General features: G+C 50.0%; 5 protein-coding genes across 5 annotated transcripts; 3 read left to right on the forward strand and 2 right to left on the reverse strand.

The window, feature by feature from the left end:
- Positions 1 to 1,222: 1,222 nt before the first annotated feature.
- COCSADRAFT_38354 (uncharacterized protein) lies at positions 1,223 to 2,261 on the forward strand. Its single transcript, XM_007703409.1, has one exon. The coding sequence runs from the start codon at positions 1,498 to 1,500 to the stop codon at positions 1,891 to 1,893; it is 396 nt and encodes a 131-aa protein (XP_007701599.1). The 5' UTR covers positions 1,223 to 1,497; the 3' UTR covers positions 1,894 to 2,261.
- Positions 2,262 to 3,036: 775 nt separating this feature from the next.
- COCSADRAFT_38355 (uncharacterized protein) lies at positions 3,037 to 5,326 on the forward strand (the record flags this gene model as incomplete). The annotated part of the gene is made up of 5 exons (XM_007703410.1): positions 3,037 to 3,256; positions 3,313 to 3,364; positions 3,410 to 3,483; positions 3,531 to 4,255; positions 4,301 to 5,326. The coding sequence occupies 5 exons, from the start codon at positions 3,040 to 3,042 to the stop codon at positions 4,943 to 4,945; spliced, it is 1,713 nt and encodes a 570-aa protein (XP_007701600.1). The 3' UTR covers positions 4,946 to 5,326.
- Positions 5,327 to 5,543: 217 nt separating this feature from the next.
- Positions 5,544 to 7,208, reverse strand: COCSADRAFT_38356 (uncharacterized protein). Its single transcript, XM_007703411.1, has 4 exons — positions 6,867 to 7,208; positions 6,190 to 6,786; positions 6,026 to 6,123; positions 5,544 to 5,959 (listed from the first exon to the last, which is right to left on the reverse strand). Exons 1-4 carry the CDS (start codon positions 7,185 to 7,187, stop codon positions 5,680 to 5,682), a joined length of 1,296 nt encoding a protein of 431 aa, XP_007701601.1. The 5' UTR covers positions 7,188 to 7,208; the 3' UTR covers positions 5,544 to 5,679.
- A 4,170-nt stretch (positions 7,209 to 11,378) lies between these two features.
- COCSADRAFT_121057 (uncharacterized protein) lies at positions 11,379 to 15,116 on the reverse strand. The gene is made up of 2 exons (XM_007703602.1): positions 14,587 to 15,116; positions 11,379 to 14,187 (listed from the first exon to the last, which is right to left on the reverse strand). The coding sequence occupies exons 1-2, from the start codon at positions 14,892 to 14,894 to the stop codon at positions 11,463 to 11,465; spliced, it is 3,033 nt and encodes a 1,010-aa protein (XP_007701792.1). The 5' UTR covers positions 14,895 to 15,116; the 3' UTR covers positions 11,379 to 11,462.
- A 1,489-nt stretch (positions 15,117 to 16,605) lies between these two features.
- On the forward strand, positions 16,606 to 18,288 carry COCSADRAFT_172879 (uncharacterized protein; the record flags this gene model as incomplete). Its single annotated transcript, XM_007703603.1, has 4 exons — positions 16,606 to 16,663; positions 16,720 to 17,362; positions 17,422 to 18,008; positions 18,092 to 18,288. The coding sequence occupies 4 exons, from the start codon at positions 16,606 to 16,608 to the stop codon at positions 18,286 to 18,288; spliced, it is 1,485 nt and encodes a 494-aa protein (XP_007701793.1).
- Positions 18,289 to 18,524: the final 236 nt, after the last annotated feature.

The following is an 18,524-nucleotide window of genomic DNA, read 5'->3' on the forward strand; positions in this document are numbered from 1 at the left end:
ATTGAGGTTGAGTGAGTACTGACGTGAATAGTGGCGGCAGGACCGCAGGGGCCAAGGAGGAAACGAAGTTAAGGTAGGGGAGGGTAGGGGGAGGGTTGAGAGCGAGGGTGTTTAGGGCCGGCTTGATCGTGGCTGACAAAACAAACGTCAATGTGGAGGAGGATGTGGAGGTGGAGGTGGAGGAGGCAGAAGGCAGAAGGCAGGAGCGAGCGGCGACCAAAGAGGCAGGAAAAGCAGGAGAGGCAGCTGCAGTGTTTGGATGGTTGCTGGAGAAGGAACGACTCCAGGGCTTGCTTGTTGCCAGGCTGCAGACGCTAACGACGCGGATCTTGGGCCGTCTTATACTTGCTCCCTTCTGTCAGAGGCTTGGGTGGGAGAAGCGGAGAATAAACTTTGGCTACAGTGCAAGCCATTCGACGGCCACTCAGGCCGAGTGCAAGTGGGTGTGTACAACGAGCAGCAGCGCGCAGCCGTGCAGCCGTCTGGCCGTGGTGCCTTGCTGGAATGTCGAGATCCAAAGGCGGATGGGTGCCGGACCGATGAAGCAAAAGATGGTCTTGATGGTGCCACGAGGGAGTGGGCCAGCCGCCTACTACGACTACGACTACGACTACGACGTCGAGCTAGGTCCGCCGGGATACTTACTTCGCTCTCGCTCTCCGTCTCTCTGCCTTGCTCTGATGTCCCAGGATGGCTCTGTCCACTACGACAGGTTGCCTGTCCCGCAGCCGCATCCGCGACGAACATGCCGTGTAGAGGCCGCAGCAGGCCCGAGAGTGCATGGCAGGGCAGGGCAGGGCAGGGCAGGGCATGACAGAGCAGAGCAGAGCAGAGCAGGCCAGGCCAGGCCAGGGCGCAATGGCATAGTTTGGCTAGGGATCGAGGGCAGCGCTGCTGCAGCCAGTGTGTCACGGCCAACCGTGCTCAGCGGCCGCGTTGTAATGATGGCATATGCGCCCTCGTCCACAAACAGATGTTTGGACAGCCTCAGTATGTATGCAGCCACGGCGTGCGCGACTGAATGCCACTTGCAGTCGATGCTAGGCTGGGCGCGGCATTGGCTCCTGGTGCGTTTCCTTTTTTGCTGGCTGCTGGCGTGCGCCCACTGGCCATCCCATCCCGGCTGGCCACATGCGCTTCTTAGCATTAGGAGCCGCATGGGCTGCCGGGCGGCCCAGACACGATTGCCGAAACCGTCGCTATGCATGGGCGTCCCTCTCCCCCGGCCCGTTTCCTCTCCACCACAGACCAGGCCCGTAAACACCTGGTGCATCCTGCTGCCCACAACAAACTCTCCCTCCACGCCCGGACGCCAGATGGACACCAAAAGCAACACAGCCATTCCGCCAGCCAACCAGCCAGCTAGCCAGCCAGCCCCGGACCGCCTCCGACTCATCGGCCGCTTGCAGCTGGCCCTGTCAGCTCCACCATGGCACAGTTGGCCGCGTCCCCAGTCCGCCAACACGTCCATGTGGGTGCCGTGCTGGGATCCCGCCCATGGTCGTCTGTCTTGATCTTGCCCTCACCTTCGTGCCCTGCACCGTCTGGATCGGGCTGACCCTGACGCCCGGTGCCACGATGCCAGATCGTGCAACCCGATGGCCGTTTGTCTTTTGGGCTAGCTTCATCGCTCGTCTCCATGCTCGACGGTTGCAAAGCAGTCGCGCCGCAAACATGACCACGTACTACGTCCCATCCGCTCTCAACCGGCCTGCCGACCCCGGACCAGGCTCTTGGAAAACTCCCTTCCCTGGCAAGCCGAACTTTTGCCGGCCCCTCGTAGCTCCAAGCGTTGCTGTCGTGCACGCCGTTTTCTGTCACTTCACCATAGCTCCACGCACAGCCAGATCGTGCCGCCAGACCTGGTGTTCGGGACCAGATGGCCTCTACTAGTGTCCGCTTCTTTTGCAGCCCCAGCAGCCAATCGGGCTGTTTTTTTTTGCACAGCCTCGTCAATAACATCACGCCGTTCAGCCAGCAAGACAGAGGCTGGCCATGTCCATCATCAATCCGCCTACCCTGTAGAGCAACATTGCTTCTCTTTTGAGCACACTCCATAGTTGCACCAGAGAGCCTATCCCCCCCACATCACTGCACACCACCCAAGTAGCTCGACAATTCTTTTGGCATGGAGCTGATCGTATTGCCAGTTTGGCTGTCAAGCTACCTGCTTACTATGTCACCATCACCTCACCGCCGAGTCGTTGTCGACGCCTACAGGGCCTAGAGCGATGTACAGAGCACATTGACGGACCTACGCCAACATGTATTTGTGCTTCCTTCTTCCAAGAGAACTCTCTGTGTCTGTCCAGGCCACTGGCTGCTTTAGGCCAATTGACCTCAAACAGGCCAGCTAGTATGACAGAACAAAGTCAAATCCCTTGTCCGTGGTGCGTTAATACTGCAACCGACCATGAAGCTCGACGGCTATGACTCCATCAGATCAGAGCCACCAATAGGGTGGCTTTCGCTATGGACCGCCATGTATGTAGCTTAGGCAACCTTCACCATCAAGTCCATCGAGGGAGTACAGAAGCAAGCGGTGAGCTTGTGTAACCGAACAGGTCTTCGTGTGGCTGCGATTGCCGAGTCGAGCAATGGATATAAAAAGGCAGACTAGACGGGCTGCATGGCATTCTGAAAGGCGGGGACTCGAGAGGCTCTGCAGGTACAGAGGCGCATCGTGGTCTACTTAAGGACCCTGACTGGCCAGACGAAGCGACTCTGTGGTCGCGTGCCAGCGCAGCAGCTGCTTGTAAGACGTTTGGGTAGTGCAGCCATGTGCATAAAGAAGGAGCAACAGCCCCGTAAGCTCACCTTGTGCATTTTGTCGATTCTTTGCAGGTCAAGATTGCCCTTGGAGCTGTGCTTCCCACCCAAATTCCTACTACGTCGCTTCTTGGGGTGTGTGTGTGCACATCGCTTTTGGTGATTGCGAGTCAGGTGCGGGCTGCCACTGGCTGCCGACTAGTCGTTGCCGTATCGAGCGGATAGTGGGGCAGGCCCAACCCCCGACCTGCCGACAGCTCAGCTACTAGAATGTCGAGCAATTTTGCCAGGCCTCATCGGCCTTCACCACAATTTGCCCACTACGAGAACGTCACTCTCCTAGGACCGCCCACCATGAGGGGCGCTATCGTCTTTGGCGGCACCTCGCACCCCAGGCTTGTCGAGGGCATTTGCGACCGCCTGGGCATGAAGCCTGGCTCCGCAACCCTGGGCAAATTCAAAAATGGAGAGACTTCTGTCACCATTCGTACGCTCACCTCGCCCACGCCCTCTCGCCCTACATACACGCGCTAAGTCCTGCAGATACTTCGATCCGAAACAAGGATGTCTTCATCGTCCAGAGTGGGAGCGAGAAGTGCGTAGCCCAGCCCTGTCGTGCGCCAAATGGCTAATGGGTCAGAATCAACGACTCGGTGATGGAGCTGCTGATTATGATCTCGGCCTGCAAAGGCGGCTCGGCCAAGTCGGTCACAGGTACTGCGCGCCTTGATGAGCTCGATGCCAGCTACTAACAGCCGCAGCCGTCATGCCCTACTTTCCCTACTCACGTCAGTCCAAGAAGAAGCAACACCGCGGTGCCATCACTGCGCGTATGGTCGCAAACCTTTTGCACATTGCCGGCGTCAGCCATGTCATGACAATTGACCTGCACGCTTCGCAGATGCAAGGCTTCTTCAAGTGCCCTGTTGACAACCTCGTCGCCGAACCCCTCATCGCGCGTTGGATTCGCGTCAACGTGCCCAATTGGAGAGAGGCTGTGGTTGTTAGCAAGAACCCGGGTGGCACAAAGCGTGTCACATCGCTAGCTGACGCGTTGAAACTCAGTTTCGGCATTGTGACAACCGATAGGCGTAGGGCAGGCACAGCAGTGCACTGGAACGAAAGCGCCATGTTTGAGCAACTTCGATTGGATGGTGCGTACGAGACGCCAGGTTTGGTGCGAAATGCGCTGGATACGGATGCCGATGTCACACCAATCAGCAACATCACAATCGATCCAAAAGCGGAACCGGGCAAATCGAGCCTCAGGCGTACCCCCACAAACCCACTTGTACGGCGAGTTCATGGTGGCTCGGAGTCGGCAGGGAGCCACCCACTGTCCAAGTCAATGCGTGCGGGCTCTATTATCGAACCCGAAGTCCCACTAGAGCCCATTCGAACTGATGCAGAGAACCAAGAACAGGAAGTGTCCGAAGAACAGGATGCAGGTGAGGGTGGCGCCGAGGAGGAGGAGTACACTGATGAGGTTTGTCCATACCAAAGACTTGTGCCATCTTTCTAATCATCACAGCGCGCACGAAACGTCATTCATGGACGTCTAGTCCAAGGCCACATTGTTGATGACACTCATCCTTCGCCATCCATGTCCGCAACTTCGCATAGCACCTGGCGCAACCGTCCCCCGTCGGAAGGCGATGACGACATACCCAATCACATGATGTCCTCGTTCGTTTCGAATGCCTCGTCTAGTCGTAACAGAGAGACCGAGCATTCGCACGCCCTTGGCGGAACCTATGATGCTGCTGCCTCGTCTGAAGACGAGGAAGAAGACCTCAAGAATCCCGAACTCGAGACCATGGTGACTCTTGTCGGCAATGTCAAAGATCGACCCGTCTTCATTGTCGACGACATGATGGACAAGTCTGCATCGTGGATTGCGGCCGCTGAGACTGTTGTCAAGCGCGGTGGCGCGACCAAGGTGTATTGCTTTGCCACGCATGGCATCTTTGGCGGCGACTGTCTTGAGGAGATGAGTAACTGTGATGTCATTGACAAGATTGTCATCACTAATGCGTTCCCAATTCCCGAACACAAACTCGCTCAGGCCAGCCAAGACAAGCTAGACATTATCAAAGTTGATAACCTCCTAGCAGAGGCAATTAGGCGAAACCACCACGGAGAGAGTATGAGCCAGCTCTTTATGCACTACGACTAGACGAACTACCATGATGATGAGAGAACGTGGGAGAGTTGGAGCTTTGGTTTGCTGTTAGCAAGGCGTATGGATACCACTTCACTACTATTTTGTAGAAAGTACGAATATGGCGTTGTGAAAAAAAGGAGACAACGGTAGGTGGTGGCAGCACCAACAAGCCTATCTGTGTGGGCGTAAACCACGAATGAAATAGGATATTTACACGAGGTCATGAACTCGCCATAGTAAGTTGCAGATGTTGAATGCTCGGTACTGACGATACTTGCACCATGACAGCATTCTATGTCAGCCCTCACTGCCTTGCTAACCCTGATCTTCGTGTCTCAGTCTTGAGCCTCAAAGCAGTCATTTACTGAAATTATGATGTACTACACACCAACGATGCAGGCCTTGAGCTTGCAGGAGTCCCGTGATTTGATACGGTGCACTCTTAACGGAACGTTGGAAGAGAAATATCGACATCTGTCTTTGTTTGTGCCTGGCTCCCTTATGAGGGTTGGGTCTGAGACGGTATCGTGACATATTCGTTTCAATTAGTGCCTGTGCATGCATATTCTGCGCGTCTTTTGTAGTATAACGACGCTGTGGTAAGAAGAAATGCCAGTTTGAATAATTTGATTTTACAGTTGTTTTGTGTTGTGGAGTGCGTTTCTATCTCTTTACATGTGTGAGATGACCAACCTTCCCGCTCAATAACCATATCATGAATTGTTACAAGTCCAAGACATTTCAGTCTATCCATACACATTCTGCCTATTGTAGCCAGGGAACTGTTTAAGCACGCTCTGATCAAAATTCTTCAACTGCGGACAGCTCAAAGCAGCAACCGCATTGTTTACAATGTCGAGAAGTGTAGTGAGCAGGCCAAGAAGAATATCAGGCTTTGCCAGCGCGGAAATTTGGTAGACGAAGCAAGCCAGGTTGTTTCCCTTGAGGAGATTGGCAGAACTGAAAATACCGCCGGTCAAGCTTGCTACGTCGATACCAACGAAAGAGTCGGGTTGACCGGTGTTTCTAAAACGAGTCAGTATAAATGAAAGCGCTTGATGTTGGAGGAGAAGGAGCAAGGGACCAACGTACCCGCCAACCTCAAGAAACTTGGGGTATAAAGTAGCCGCGTTCAAGGTATCAGCAAGAAAGTAGGGCGTGTCATATGGATATGCTATCGGACGACGGTACTAGCAAAGGAAACACCCCTCGTTAGCATATTCACTCTCTATCCACACAAAAGGAACAAAACTCACCCAATTATTCGGGATCCGCTCCCCGCCTTGCACAGCAGTATACTTGCCGTTTGTCCCCTGTATCCCAAACCACGACTGCAGCACATCATACGGCAGAACGCCCTCGGGATTCTCCGCCGAATGATTCGCCATGAAGCGAAAGATGAACGTATACGCCGCCGGCTGCACCAGAACACCTGCAAACGGCCCACTGAAATAATACGGATTGGACTTCCGCTGCGCATCCACTCTCGCACTGCGGAACGCAGTCAGGCTCTCGAGCGTGACGAAGCCGCCGGGCGACGCATCGATCAGCTGCTGGAACTGTGCGGGCACCGTCTTGAAGTTGTTACCCGTCTGGTACAGATCCCCCCGCGTAGGCGATCCATCTGTCTCGTACTTGTTGTGCGAGCCGGTGAGCCCGTTGCCCAGGATGCCAGTCAGCCCCGCTTGTCCGAGCGAGGGCTTGCCGCCCATGGACCAGCTGAGGATGTCGCCGCTGAGGGCGCCGCCGACGGCGGAGAGCAAAAGGGCGAGCGTCGGACCCATGCCGACGACTTTTGTCGTCGCCTCGACGTATTGCGCTACAGTGGCGTAGCCATTATGCGGTAGGAAATTCTGTTGCGAGAAGAGCGAGGTTAAGCATACGATCTAATCTTTTACAAATGTTGTTTTTTTTTGGACTGGAGAAGACGTACGTGGTTTGCCAGAGCATTCAGCCCAGGACATGGGCCCCGAAGGTCGTCAGGGCCTGGAGGAACGTATTCATGGCCGCTCCCCGCGCTGACGTCGATGTACTGTGCTTTTGCATCGAAGATGGGGACAGGCTCAAATATAGATGTAGCAGCGCTCGCACTATTGCTTTGTCTTGCTTGCATAGCCTTTGCTACTTCTTCTTCCGCGCGCTTCAGCACTTCCGGATCGTGGCCTGCAGCATCCAATATGGCAGTCGGCCATGCCACTGTTAACGATGCAGTCGCAGCGGCAAGGAGTGCGATTTTCGCATTCAGAATATACATGGTTTTTTTTTTAAAAAAAAATCCTCTCTCTCACACACACACAAAATATCAACAATTAAGAAATGAAGAAAGTGGAGAAAATATCAGAGTTGAGCACGAAACATCCCCCATTCCTCAACCTTCTATATACCCCTCCCCCACCCGCTCTGACTGGCTACTTTTGCCTCTCGCCTTTCCTTTGTGTATCTCGATTTGGAAATTAAGCAGCGTTTCCCGCTACTACGTAGACTTTCAGCCAATATCACTTTGATATCCCCCCCCCTGGTACACCATTTGTCTACCAAATAAATTTCACGCCTTGCAACTTGAGAATAGCGGATATCTCCGGGCGGCCGGGTCACGCAGCGGCGCGACAGGCCTTGGGACGCTCACAGGCTAGAGTCACTTTTTGCTACTACACCTATGTGGGTGCTAGGGAGGAGAGGAGATAGGTGGCTAGTGTGAACTTACGGTAGTAAATTAGTGGCTTTGGGTGGACATAGATGTGTGAATGTGTAGATTGCGTGTTGTTTGGTCTAGTGCGGGAGATGCCCTTGCGAGTTGCGGTGTTTCGCGTCTGGAGGGGCTGAGGTGGGAAGTTACGGGCTTAGAGCATTAGTTGGTGCTAGCTTGATGGATGTGCGTATGGACGGCGCATGGACTTGGGCGTGGTGTTTGGATTTGGTGCTAAGGTCCGGTGGCGATGGGGTGCTTGATGGCTCTTTACTGTTTTCGAGGCATGTTATTGGATGTGAGATTGAGTGATTGAGGAAGGGAGGGGGAAGTATCTACACGTTTGGGTCCCACCCCATGTACATGTGCTGTGTTGTTTGAATGCTCCTCCCCGCCAACCGCCACTCCGCCCCCAGTCGTTTGTGCCGCTTTCTTCTTTTTGCAGGTCATGAGGATGTAGCTGGGGTAAATGGAGTGGAGTATGCTAGTGCTCCGCATGGGTAGTTGTTGGGAGATCGAAGCAACTCAGCTTTGCATGCTACATCGTCGTGGCGTACTTCATCTCGTCAATCATTGCCAAAGAAACTCAGCTTTTAAGTTCTCAAATTAATTGTCAACATTCAGCATTATTCTCTCTTAATTCAGCTCAGTACCATAAATCTACGCCCAAGAAGTATTATATAATTCCAAACACCGATCAAAATCCTCCAAGTAATTTCTGGGGTATAAATTCTCCTATTGGACTAGCCGCACGCGTGGTTCGCGATCTAGAGACTAGTTTTTGCGATTGGGTTTAAGCCGACGAGCCCGGCGACCAAGAGAACGGAGGTGCTGCGAGATCTGGTTTGGTCTAATTGTGGGCGTCGGACCGTTTATGGTTGCTTCCTAATATGAATCGGACGCATGTATGCGCGCTCCCATGGAGATCTGCATTACGACCCCCTTTTGTCCTATTTTGTACTACATCTGAGGTTGGTCGCGGGGAACGCAAGGGTCTGCTGCCAATAGCAGTAACGCCATTTGTCAGGATAGGTTTGTGTGCACGATTTGGTGTTGGCTATGAATGGTTTAGAGGATTTGGGGAGTTCCCGCGCTGACAAGCCATCTTAGTTTAGTTGTGCTGATCGTATCTTGCTTTGAGCATTTTGATTGTCGTTTCTGGGGTGCATTAGTCATGAGACAGCGGGACGATTTTTTTCTCTGCTTTGGAAACCGGATTGCGTAGGTGGCATTCACACTATTGGCAATAGCTGAGGGAGAGATAAGATTGCATAATGAATGTGGCTTGAGAAGGCGCCGAGGGGCAGTTGTGCCGGTCAGAATCGGCAAAGACTAATCTCGCGCTTGGTGAACACATCTCGATTTACGGAAAAGGGGGAGGGTGTTGACTACCCATTGAAGACAAGGTTGTCCTCATCCATGGCTCTTTGTGCGTGCATTCGTATACACTCCGCAGGACACGGCTCGGCTTCTGGGAGTTGTGCTGACATTGACATCATGACGGGCTGATACCGTACCGACAATGTGCCAAATCTGAAAAAGCGCAAGCAGATAGAGACTCGATCAAGATTTCGTTGCATGGTGTTTCCTGAATAATACGCTCTGTAGTGGCTGCGCACAATCTATTACGTTACGTTTTCCAACAGCCAAGTGCGGACCATGTGCTGGCTACACATAGTTCAGTGATGTGGCTGTGCGATTTTGTTCTGTGATTAGACCAAACCTTATTCTTGATCGACAATATTTGCAAAGCTCAGCTGAATTTCGTCCGTATTGAACCTAAGAGATACGAAACATGTTGGGGGCCAATTTGATAACTTTCGTCCATCACAGTCAGTCAGCTCAAAACTCACCCTAGTAGTTGGTGTTTGATTGAGCACCCCTTTCTGTCCTTATCAAAAGTAAAGGTAAGACCATGCTTCCGTCTGAATGTTTCTTGTTCTTTGGCCAACCCCAAATCTTGACCAGTGGGCTAGTGATCATTTCAAGCAGCTTCAGCTTTGTAAGAGTGGCGTTGACCAGGGTGATACCACTACCATCTCCGACTAGATGTTTGTCATCGCTCACCAGACACTGGCTCATACCCATCTTAGTGCTTTCACGATTGCTGGTGTGGTCAACGGTCCTGTCAATCTCAACGACTACTACTTGGGAGTCTTCCTGTCCAGTCTTGAGAAGCGCTAAAATCTTGATAAAGCAACAGCGTGGCGCCTAGAGAACCCACTGGTATAGATCATAGTACATATCATGACTGATGGTGGAACAAGATCACATTGCTGTCGACTCGGGGTTTCTCGCAATGGGCTCTGCCTTCGAATTGACAACACTACCTGAATATCTTAGTTATATTCCTGAGACTTTAGCAAAATAGCTGCGATGCTACCGTTATTATCATCATTTATTGCTACTGCAAAGTTACCCCACATGCAGAATTACTGCCTAAGCGGAAGCTTGTGAAGACGCGTACAATAGTCAAGGTGGCAGTATAGATTTGTATGGAAAGAGATATTAAATCCGAATATTCAGGTCTTTATAATTGTCAGGGTATACACAAACAATTCGAAATTCTATTTCAGCCTTCATCTTGGACATGGTTCCTAGTGGCATAACAGTTTCACTTTAAAGAATAATATTTCAGATTAAATTCTGCAACCACCATAGTGTCAATTGGTGCTGGTATATTTGGCCTTATCGTGATAGCATTGCCGACAGATTCTCTTATGCTACAACAAGTGGGCATAGTCAGCTAAAAGCAGTTTCATTGTTCTACATACAGGTAGATTCATGGTCGCCAAATCTCCGAATTCCAATCCGGAATGTATTTTCATGGAGATGGGCTGAGGTTGCCTCGCGTATCGCATACCGTGATATCGCCTCGCAGCAACCCTACGAATCCTAGATGAATAATTCTCAGGTGTTCAGGGCTCATGCATAACGTGTCAGATGTCGTTTTTGTCTACCTCAAAGATAGATTTTTGGATGGAGTGCCTGGGTTCGTATTGTCTGGGTTCTTACTGCCCATAATCGTGTTGTCATCATCGTGGTGTGTTCAAGCAACCAGATAGGCCTATAAGCCTTGTTAACCACTGGCTGATAGGCAAATCACATGGGAAATCAACATACGTATGTTCCCTCATACTATGTACAGCGGTATAGTATTCTGGAATTAAGGCATCTCAACACGGATAATAGAAGATACTATAATATGTATAAATATTCTCGAGAAGTTCTTGCTAAAATCAATTTTGAGAGTAAATAAGCTTCATATACTGATAACTGTAAGCTTCTGCTTGAACATAATGTTCATAGACTTTCTTATGGAAGATCTTTTAACTTCTCTACCCTTAAATACAGCGTGACCCTGTTTCTTCCATTTCGAACTGCAAAAGAATTGTAGCTCATCCCTCGAGCTGCTGTTTTGGAAGAGAATATTTGGCCGCAGAATCTGCATAGGCTATGCATGTATCTCCGTGACCTACACACTTTTTCAATTTAGTGTGGACGTCTTAGTTTGGGTTATACATACATACTCAGTGCTAAATGGGTCACCCCATTGAAAAAGGACTTTTGGACCGTTATGAGGCGTCTCGCAGTAGCTTTTACCGTCTTTGACAAGGCACACGCGGTCAAAGGGCAGTAAACCAACGTCTAGAAACGCGTTAACTTTTATAGCGGCAATATGACCGCCGCGACAGTAACAAACAAGGTAGTCACTATAGTCGCGGTACAGTGGAGGATGATGTAACTGCTAAGCTAACTGAAAATCAAGGTATATTCTGCAAAGTATAACATTGTTTAATGACGCAAATCATTTCCCAAAGCTCATCCATCAACCTAAATCCATTAAGCCCGCAATCCCTCCATGAGCGCACCTTCTTCCCTCTTCCCCACAGCCTGGAAAACAGCGCCGTCTCCACCAACATCCAATCCCTTCTCCGCTCGCTCATATGCCTCATCACTCCTATCCAACAAGATCTCCAGCTCTTCTTTGCCCAGTAATTTCGCGCCATGACTCACCTCGTTGATATCGTACTTTTCTCCATCACTTCTCCTCAAAAGCTTCTGAAGTTCTTCAAGTTCCTGTTCCTTCTCTGAGCTTCTTGTTCCACCTCGATCATTCCGCACACCACCCTTGCGAATGACGAGCTTTTCCAGACGACGTTTCGCTTCAGCAGACTCAAGGAGTTTCTGCTCTACAGTATTGCGCGTCGCAAATCGGTAGACAATGACGTTACGTGTTTGGCCAATACGATGTGCGCGATCCATGGCCTGAAGATCCTGTTGCGGGTTCCAATCGCTGTCAAAAAGTATGACCGTATCCGCTGCTGCTAGATTGATACCTTGGCCACCTGCACGTGTGGACAAGATGAAAATGTCGGCTGCTTCTTTTGTGGCAGATGACGGTTTGTTGAATGCCAGGATTTGATCCTGCCGGTCGGTTTGTGCTACGGAACCATCTATGCGAGAATAGTTCCAGGAGCGGAGATTCAAATAGTAGCCAAGAAGATCGAGGGTAGTTGTGAATTGAGAGAAAATAAGAACTTTGTGACCACGGGCTATAAGCTCGGAAAGAATGGAGTCCAGTAGGAGCATCTTGCCCGAAGTTGATACGAGCGTCTCATCCGGTTCTGTCTCTGATGCAAAAGTCTCAGCCCCGTCCGTGTCGACTTTAATGAATGGATTGAAGAAGTTGTACGGCGAATTACAACATAACCGAAGCTGCATGATGGGATTACCAAGCTTCTTCTGCATGAGTTGACGTTTAGCAATTTCGAATGTTGCTGCGCGTATCTTCTCGTCCTCGGCATCCGAACTAAGATCTTCGTCGTTCTCATCTTCTGACTCTGGCTTGTCCAAGTCTGCAAAGTACTTTTGGTCACTGACCTCCTCGTAATTCTTCTTTGGGCGGCCTCGGCTTCGAGTCGATACGACAGAGGAAGGTGTCCCAGCGCGGGAAGTTTTTGCACTCTTGTTGGGAGTACACATGTCGCTCATAGCTTTGCGCTTATTATCACCGTTGTTACTGCGAATGCTCAATGGTGTCCCCGCTCGGCTACTGAGACCAATACTGAGTCTCTCCACTGCCTTGTCTTCGAGATAAGACCGGCTTGTACCATCGAGGATGGCTTGGTAAAGCTCACGTTGCATCGAGGTCAATGGTGCATACAAGACGTACTCGCGCTTCTTGGGCATTAAGCTTTCGACATCCGTCTTGACTCGACGCAACAGGAAAGGCTTCAACACTGCATGCAGTGACTTGACCAAATATTGTTGACGTTCTTCCGATAACAACTGTTCAAAACTGGCTTTGTCCTTCAGCCCGGAAAAGTCAAACCAGCTCTCAAATGTAGAGAGTTTGTCGAACACTGTAGGTAGAAGGAAATGAAGCAACGACCACAGCTCTGTCAGGTTGTTCTGTAACGGTGTACCTGTAATAAGCAGACGATTTGCAGATTGAAATTGTTGCAGCTCACGAATCAGTCTGCAGTCGAGATTCTTGATGCGGTGCCCCTCGTCGATGATGATGAACTGCCAGCCGAAACTTGTAAGGTATTTGCGGTCGTTCATGCAAATTTCATAGCTTGTAACCATGATGGGAAAGTCAGCTGTGCCAGGGTTCCGTAATCTAGTTCTGCGCAGTCTCTCACGCTCTTTCTTGTCGCCATGGTAAAGCATGACCGGCATGCTTGGTGTCCATTTCTCAAATTCCGCAACCCAATTGCTCGTAGTGCTGAGTGGTGCGGCAATAAGAAAAGGACCATACGACTGGTTCTCCCAAAGATGAGCCAGCATGGAAATAGTCTGTATAGTCTTGCCCAAACCCATCTCGTCAGCCAAAATACCATTGATACCGTTATTGTATAACGACACCATCCACTCAAGCCCCTCCAGCTGGTATGACCGCATTGTACCACCGGTGACGAGTTTGGGCTGTCTTGCAGACTTCAGGTTCGTCATTCCGATATCGCTTGTCTTGACATTGTCTTTGTCGTCTTCTGTTGCCTCTGCAGTATCTGCTTTTTTCTTCAGCTCTTCTTTACTGAAGTAACTAGATATGTCCGATTGTTGTCTCTTTGGTCCTCCTTGGCCTTTAGTATCTTGTTTCTTGGGTCTCCCGCGCCCCTTCTTTGGTGCTGTGTCTGCTTCTTCTGTATTCGCTGTCGCCGTTTCGTTTGCTGTGCTTCTGCGCGTGGCTCGTCTCTGCGATTCGGCTGCGGTCTTCTCCGCCTTCCTTTCGCGCGCTGAGGTCTCGCCTTTGGTCTTCTTGTCTTGCGCCTCTTCCTCTTCCTCCTGCTTTTGCATTTGCTGAAGCATCACTGACGCATACAACTTCGATTTGTTCATGAGAAACTCCAATTGCTGGAACTTTTTATCCAATACCTCCTTGCCACTCTTAATGTCGGCCTTTCTCTCTTTTTCTAGTTGCGCGTCGCGTTTCGCGTCTTCTTTCTCGCGCTGTATCCTCATGCGCTCTTCTTCCTCCTGTATCGATTGTAGCACGTTTTCCTTTTCCATGGTGGCAGGTGGCGGTGATGACGCAGGCGTAGAAGGGGATTTAGATATCGCGCTCATGGCAGGGAGTAAATGAGATTGTGCAACAAGCCAAAAAATAAAACAAGAGAGAAGTATCGCAATGTAGTAACTTCCAATGCTAATGTTAGGGAGAAGTGGCGACAACTTTTTGAACGGAGTAGTTGTCTATGGGGGTCGCGACATAGGAAGACGCGCTAGGCGAGAAATCGATGACGATATTTCCAACGCGCGATCACGCCCCTGAACTTAATTGCTTTACACCACACATCAACCACTTTCAGCCCCACCACTATTCCTTTTTACATGCGCCTATGCTATGATTTCGCATCGAGTGATATAAACAGCTACATGTGGGCTTCCTCATAAAGCTAGGCGATAGAAAACAGCGTCTTCTGGGTTCTCATAGTAGCTCTCAATCTCCTCGAACCCATACTTCTCGTATAATTTCCGCGCAGGTGTCATCGTCCTAAGCGTGTCAAGCAACATCTCTTTGTAACCCCATTTTCTCACATAAGAGACTGCGACATCCATCAAGAGTTTCGACGCACCAAGCCCTCGGGATTCTGGGGTCAAGAAAAGTCGTTTTAATTCGCACGTTGTGGTGCTTGATGAAGTCGAGTTCGCTAGCAAAGCTGAGGATTCGGCAGTAGTCGGCGTAGTGAAAAATGGTCGTATGGCTATGCATCCGACCGCCCTTTCATCTCTTATCGACTGGGGGTCGGGTTGTGTTTTTCCATTCATTTTAAGTGATGTTGTTGAAGATACTGGTTCTGACACATAGGATGATGCGTGCGCCAACCATACTGCGCCTCCTTTTTCAGTTGCATATTTTCCCGGCAATTCGGCCAGCTCGTGTTCGAAGTTTTGGAAGTCAAGGCTAACGGGAAGTGATTTTGCATAGGCAAGGAACAATTGTTCCACAGTTGGTTTATCTTCTGGGAAGACGGCGAGGCGAATATTCACGTTCGGCTGAGCCATCTTAGCTTGCGTGTAGTGCGTACGGCACATCCAGTTGTGATGGCTCAACAGGAGAATACAAACATTAAAAACATTTCGTTTATAACTAGCTCCCGAAAAAGCCTAATCAAGCCGAGATATTGCCTACCCCATACTATTGTGTGGAATGTTCTAGTTGTAGTAGTGACAGCGTAGGGCGTGCGGTTGTTGTGTTCGTATTCGCCAGTTGCAGTTGGTGGGTTCGAGTCATCTCGGAACAGCCCCACTTCCAATTCAACGTCACCCGTGCTGCTTTAAAAATCGATATATATAACCAATATATTATATCAAATTCTTTATTTCTCCATCGAAATCACGTGTTTGGTCTTATGGGTAAGCAACCACATCACAATTCATCATATCCTTCAGTTCTAACAACCCCACCGTCTAGTGGTATGATTCTCGCTTAGGGATTTCCCGAGCACAGCTTGCGAGAGGCCCCGCGTTCGAGTCGCGGTAAGACCCATTCATTACTTTTTTGCCTTTTTGTCAGGCATATCGTATCCTTTTGCTACTTGTGGGAAAAGGTATAGAAAACGAATGGCGCACTTTTGGCACGAAGCCGTTGTTTTTGCGTACTCCTAGGCGCCAGAGGGCTTTCAAGAACGACAGCAGATCACGCACTATAAACGGTTGGCACTCACGCAGTTCCAAATTCAATGGCACTATTTACGTTTGCTGCCTTTTTTAACTTAGCACAGGACGTGTAATGAATACAATGCACGGTTTAATATCAATCCACGATGAGAATGGCCTTTTCGGTGACTGTAAAGCAGAATGACTATTGCCCTAACCAAATCTAATTCAAGATTTCTGTCTGTAAGGTTCACTTTTAAGGTATTTCATGTTGAATAGAAGAAATCAGGACCTCAAGAGGTAATGCGATCGAATCCGAAGAATTCATACATTCCCAATTATGTGAACTTGTCAGTAGAAGCCGCAAGTGTTGGCTAGCGAGCAAAGAATAAGACTTCTCTCCTGCAGATAAGCTTGTATGATGTTTGCCAGAGCGAATGAGACTTCAATTTGGCTTGACACGTCACGCGCATCCTGATGACCACGTCAGCCTTGCACGGGACCTGTATGCTTCAGCCACGACAACTCCTTACACGACCTCAGATCAGTGTTGACGGAACTTGTATCTCTTCTAAAATTGTATAGTGGACACCGTTCTATGAGCCTTTTTCTTCACACAAAGGTCCACCCCCGGTTGCACATTACATAGACGGAACCGAACCAGACCCGTCGGCGTACCAAGCCTTCCGCCAGTACTAAAAGCCATCCCCATGCGGTTTAGCGCTGTCGGCCTCGGACTGCAACGCCTCTGTATTTAGTGTGGGTATTGAGCATTCAATACCACAAAGGCTGTCTTATTAGTTTGGCGAGAAGTCTGCCCGAATTGAATTTCTTCGTCTTGAGATCCCTTAGTAGTTAGCACCTGTTTTGGTTTTGCAGAATGACAGAAATAAATACGCTCTCAGAAAGCGGGCATGAAGAGACCCCAAACGTTACGGGTATGATAGAACAGTATGCAGAGGATTTAGTGGACTTATCTAACGTCTTGAAACAGATACTGAAGCTTCGGCTTCACTACATGAAGATTCGTTTGACGAAGAATCGGCTGGTGAAGATACCCCGCGAGAGAGCATCGACCTCGACAACATATGTCTACCAGAGTACACCCAACTAGTGACAAATGAAGAACGCACAATAGATACAGAGGAGGTTCAAAATATAAAGTCGCGTGTAGAAGACCAGTCCCCAGAGTGCGAGAATCATCCGACACAGCGCTCGCTATCGTCGGCATACGAGGACAACCAAGGACAACCACCTCCTTCACCAGCTTATGAAGAGCACCAAACACAGAGAGCTGACTTGCCAATACATGAAGATCATGATTCCCAAAGATCTTTGCAACGACCGTTAGAATCGCATAACCAGAGTGGTGATGTACAACAGGGCCGTTTTTCCAGCGACCACACACCTATTGGAGAAGGTGCGCCACTCGTACATCCAATATCTGCATCGCACGTACGCTACCACCACCTTACCGATCCAATAGTAGCAGAAAACAATGCTGGAGTATGCTCATGCAGTATACTGCACGACCGGCCCGCAGCATGGCTAGCTAAAAAGAAGAACACACCACTATCGAGCCTTGCGGCAGCCGTACTAACCAAAGAAGGACTTTTGGAGGCCAAAGAGCTACGATTGTCAGTCAATTACCATCAACCCATGCTAGAAACATGAATCAGGCTAACGATGATGCAAGGATTACTAGAGATACGGACATGAAGCGTGACCCCACCGACCCCATATCTGGCGCCCTACTCGGCTGCTACGACGTTGTCGGTGGCATCATGCTGGGTCTCGCCGAAGGCCCTATCGAACTAGGCAAGCAAGCCAGTCCCTTGTTCCACGCCTCGCATTCGGCCAAAGAGTCTTCTTCCCAGACCGAAGAAGAGCCTAAATCCACTTCTGCGCCTTCAGCATCTTCTTCATCCTCAAAATCGAAACGCATACCCCATGCCGCTGGCAAAGTCGCGCTCGGCACGGCCAAGGGTCTCGGCCGCGTCGTAACAACCAGTCTAAAGAGCCCTGCGCTGATCATGCACGGCGTCACGAGGGGCTTCCACAACCTGCCCAAGACGTACGGCGAAGAAGTGCGGGTATACGAGGACGTGACGGGATTAAGAAGCGGTCTGCTGGTGAGCGCAAAAAGCTTTGGCCACGGCCTTGGCGATGGTATCCGTGATTTCGCTACCAAACCCATTGATGGCGCAGAAAAGAACGGCATCATTGGGTTTAGTGCGGGCCTCGTGACGGGGATTGCGAACCTCGCTTTCAAGCCTGCTGCTGGTTAGTTCTCTTTTTTTTTAAGTTGTGGCTCTTCTAGACTTTTGCTTGATTTGGATGGTTCTAACCTGGGAAAATTGTTTTAGGCGCTTGCGGGCTTATAGGGTACTCATCGGTGGGCGTGTATAAGGCGATTCAGAAGATTGGGGCGCCTAAGATTGAGGATCCAGCGGAGGCTATGAGGAAAGTAGGAGAAGCGGAGTATCAGCAGGTGAGTGATGCTGATAAATTGTTTATTGTAAGGCTTTGGTGCCAGATTCATATGCGCATACGGATAGATTAGGTTCTTGTCTAACTTCGAACATGTCGCAATGAAGCGGTACATATCGACCTATAGCTTCTTCTTCCTTATTCTTATGAAATATGGTCTAGGCCACTAGTCCTGTTGGTTCACTAAAAGTTTCGGAGGAGGGTCTGGCACATGCCCAGTTGAGACCGAAACGATTGAAGGGTGCCGAGCTTCCTAACTTTCATATCTAGATGTGGTAGATAAGAGCCGGTCGCGGTTTTGGTTATCTT

The sequence above is a fragment of the Bipolaris sorokiniana genome, assembly GCF_000338995.1.
Source record: "Bipolaris sorokiniana ND90Pr unplaced genomic scaffold COCSAscaffold_10, whole genome shotgun sequence".
NCBI classification, from domain to species: Eukaryota; Fungi; Ascomycota; class Dothideomycetes; order Pleosporales; family Pleosporaceae; genus Bipolaris; species Bipolaris sorokiniana.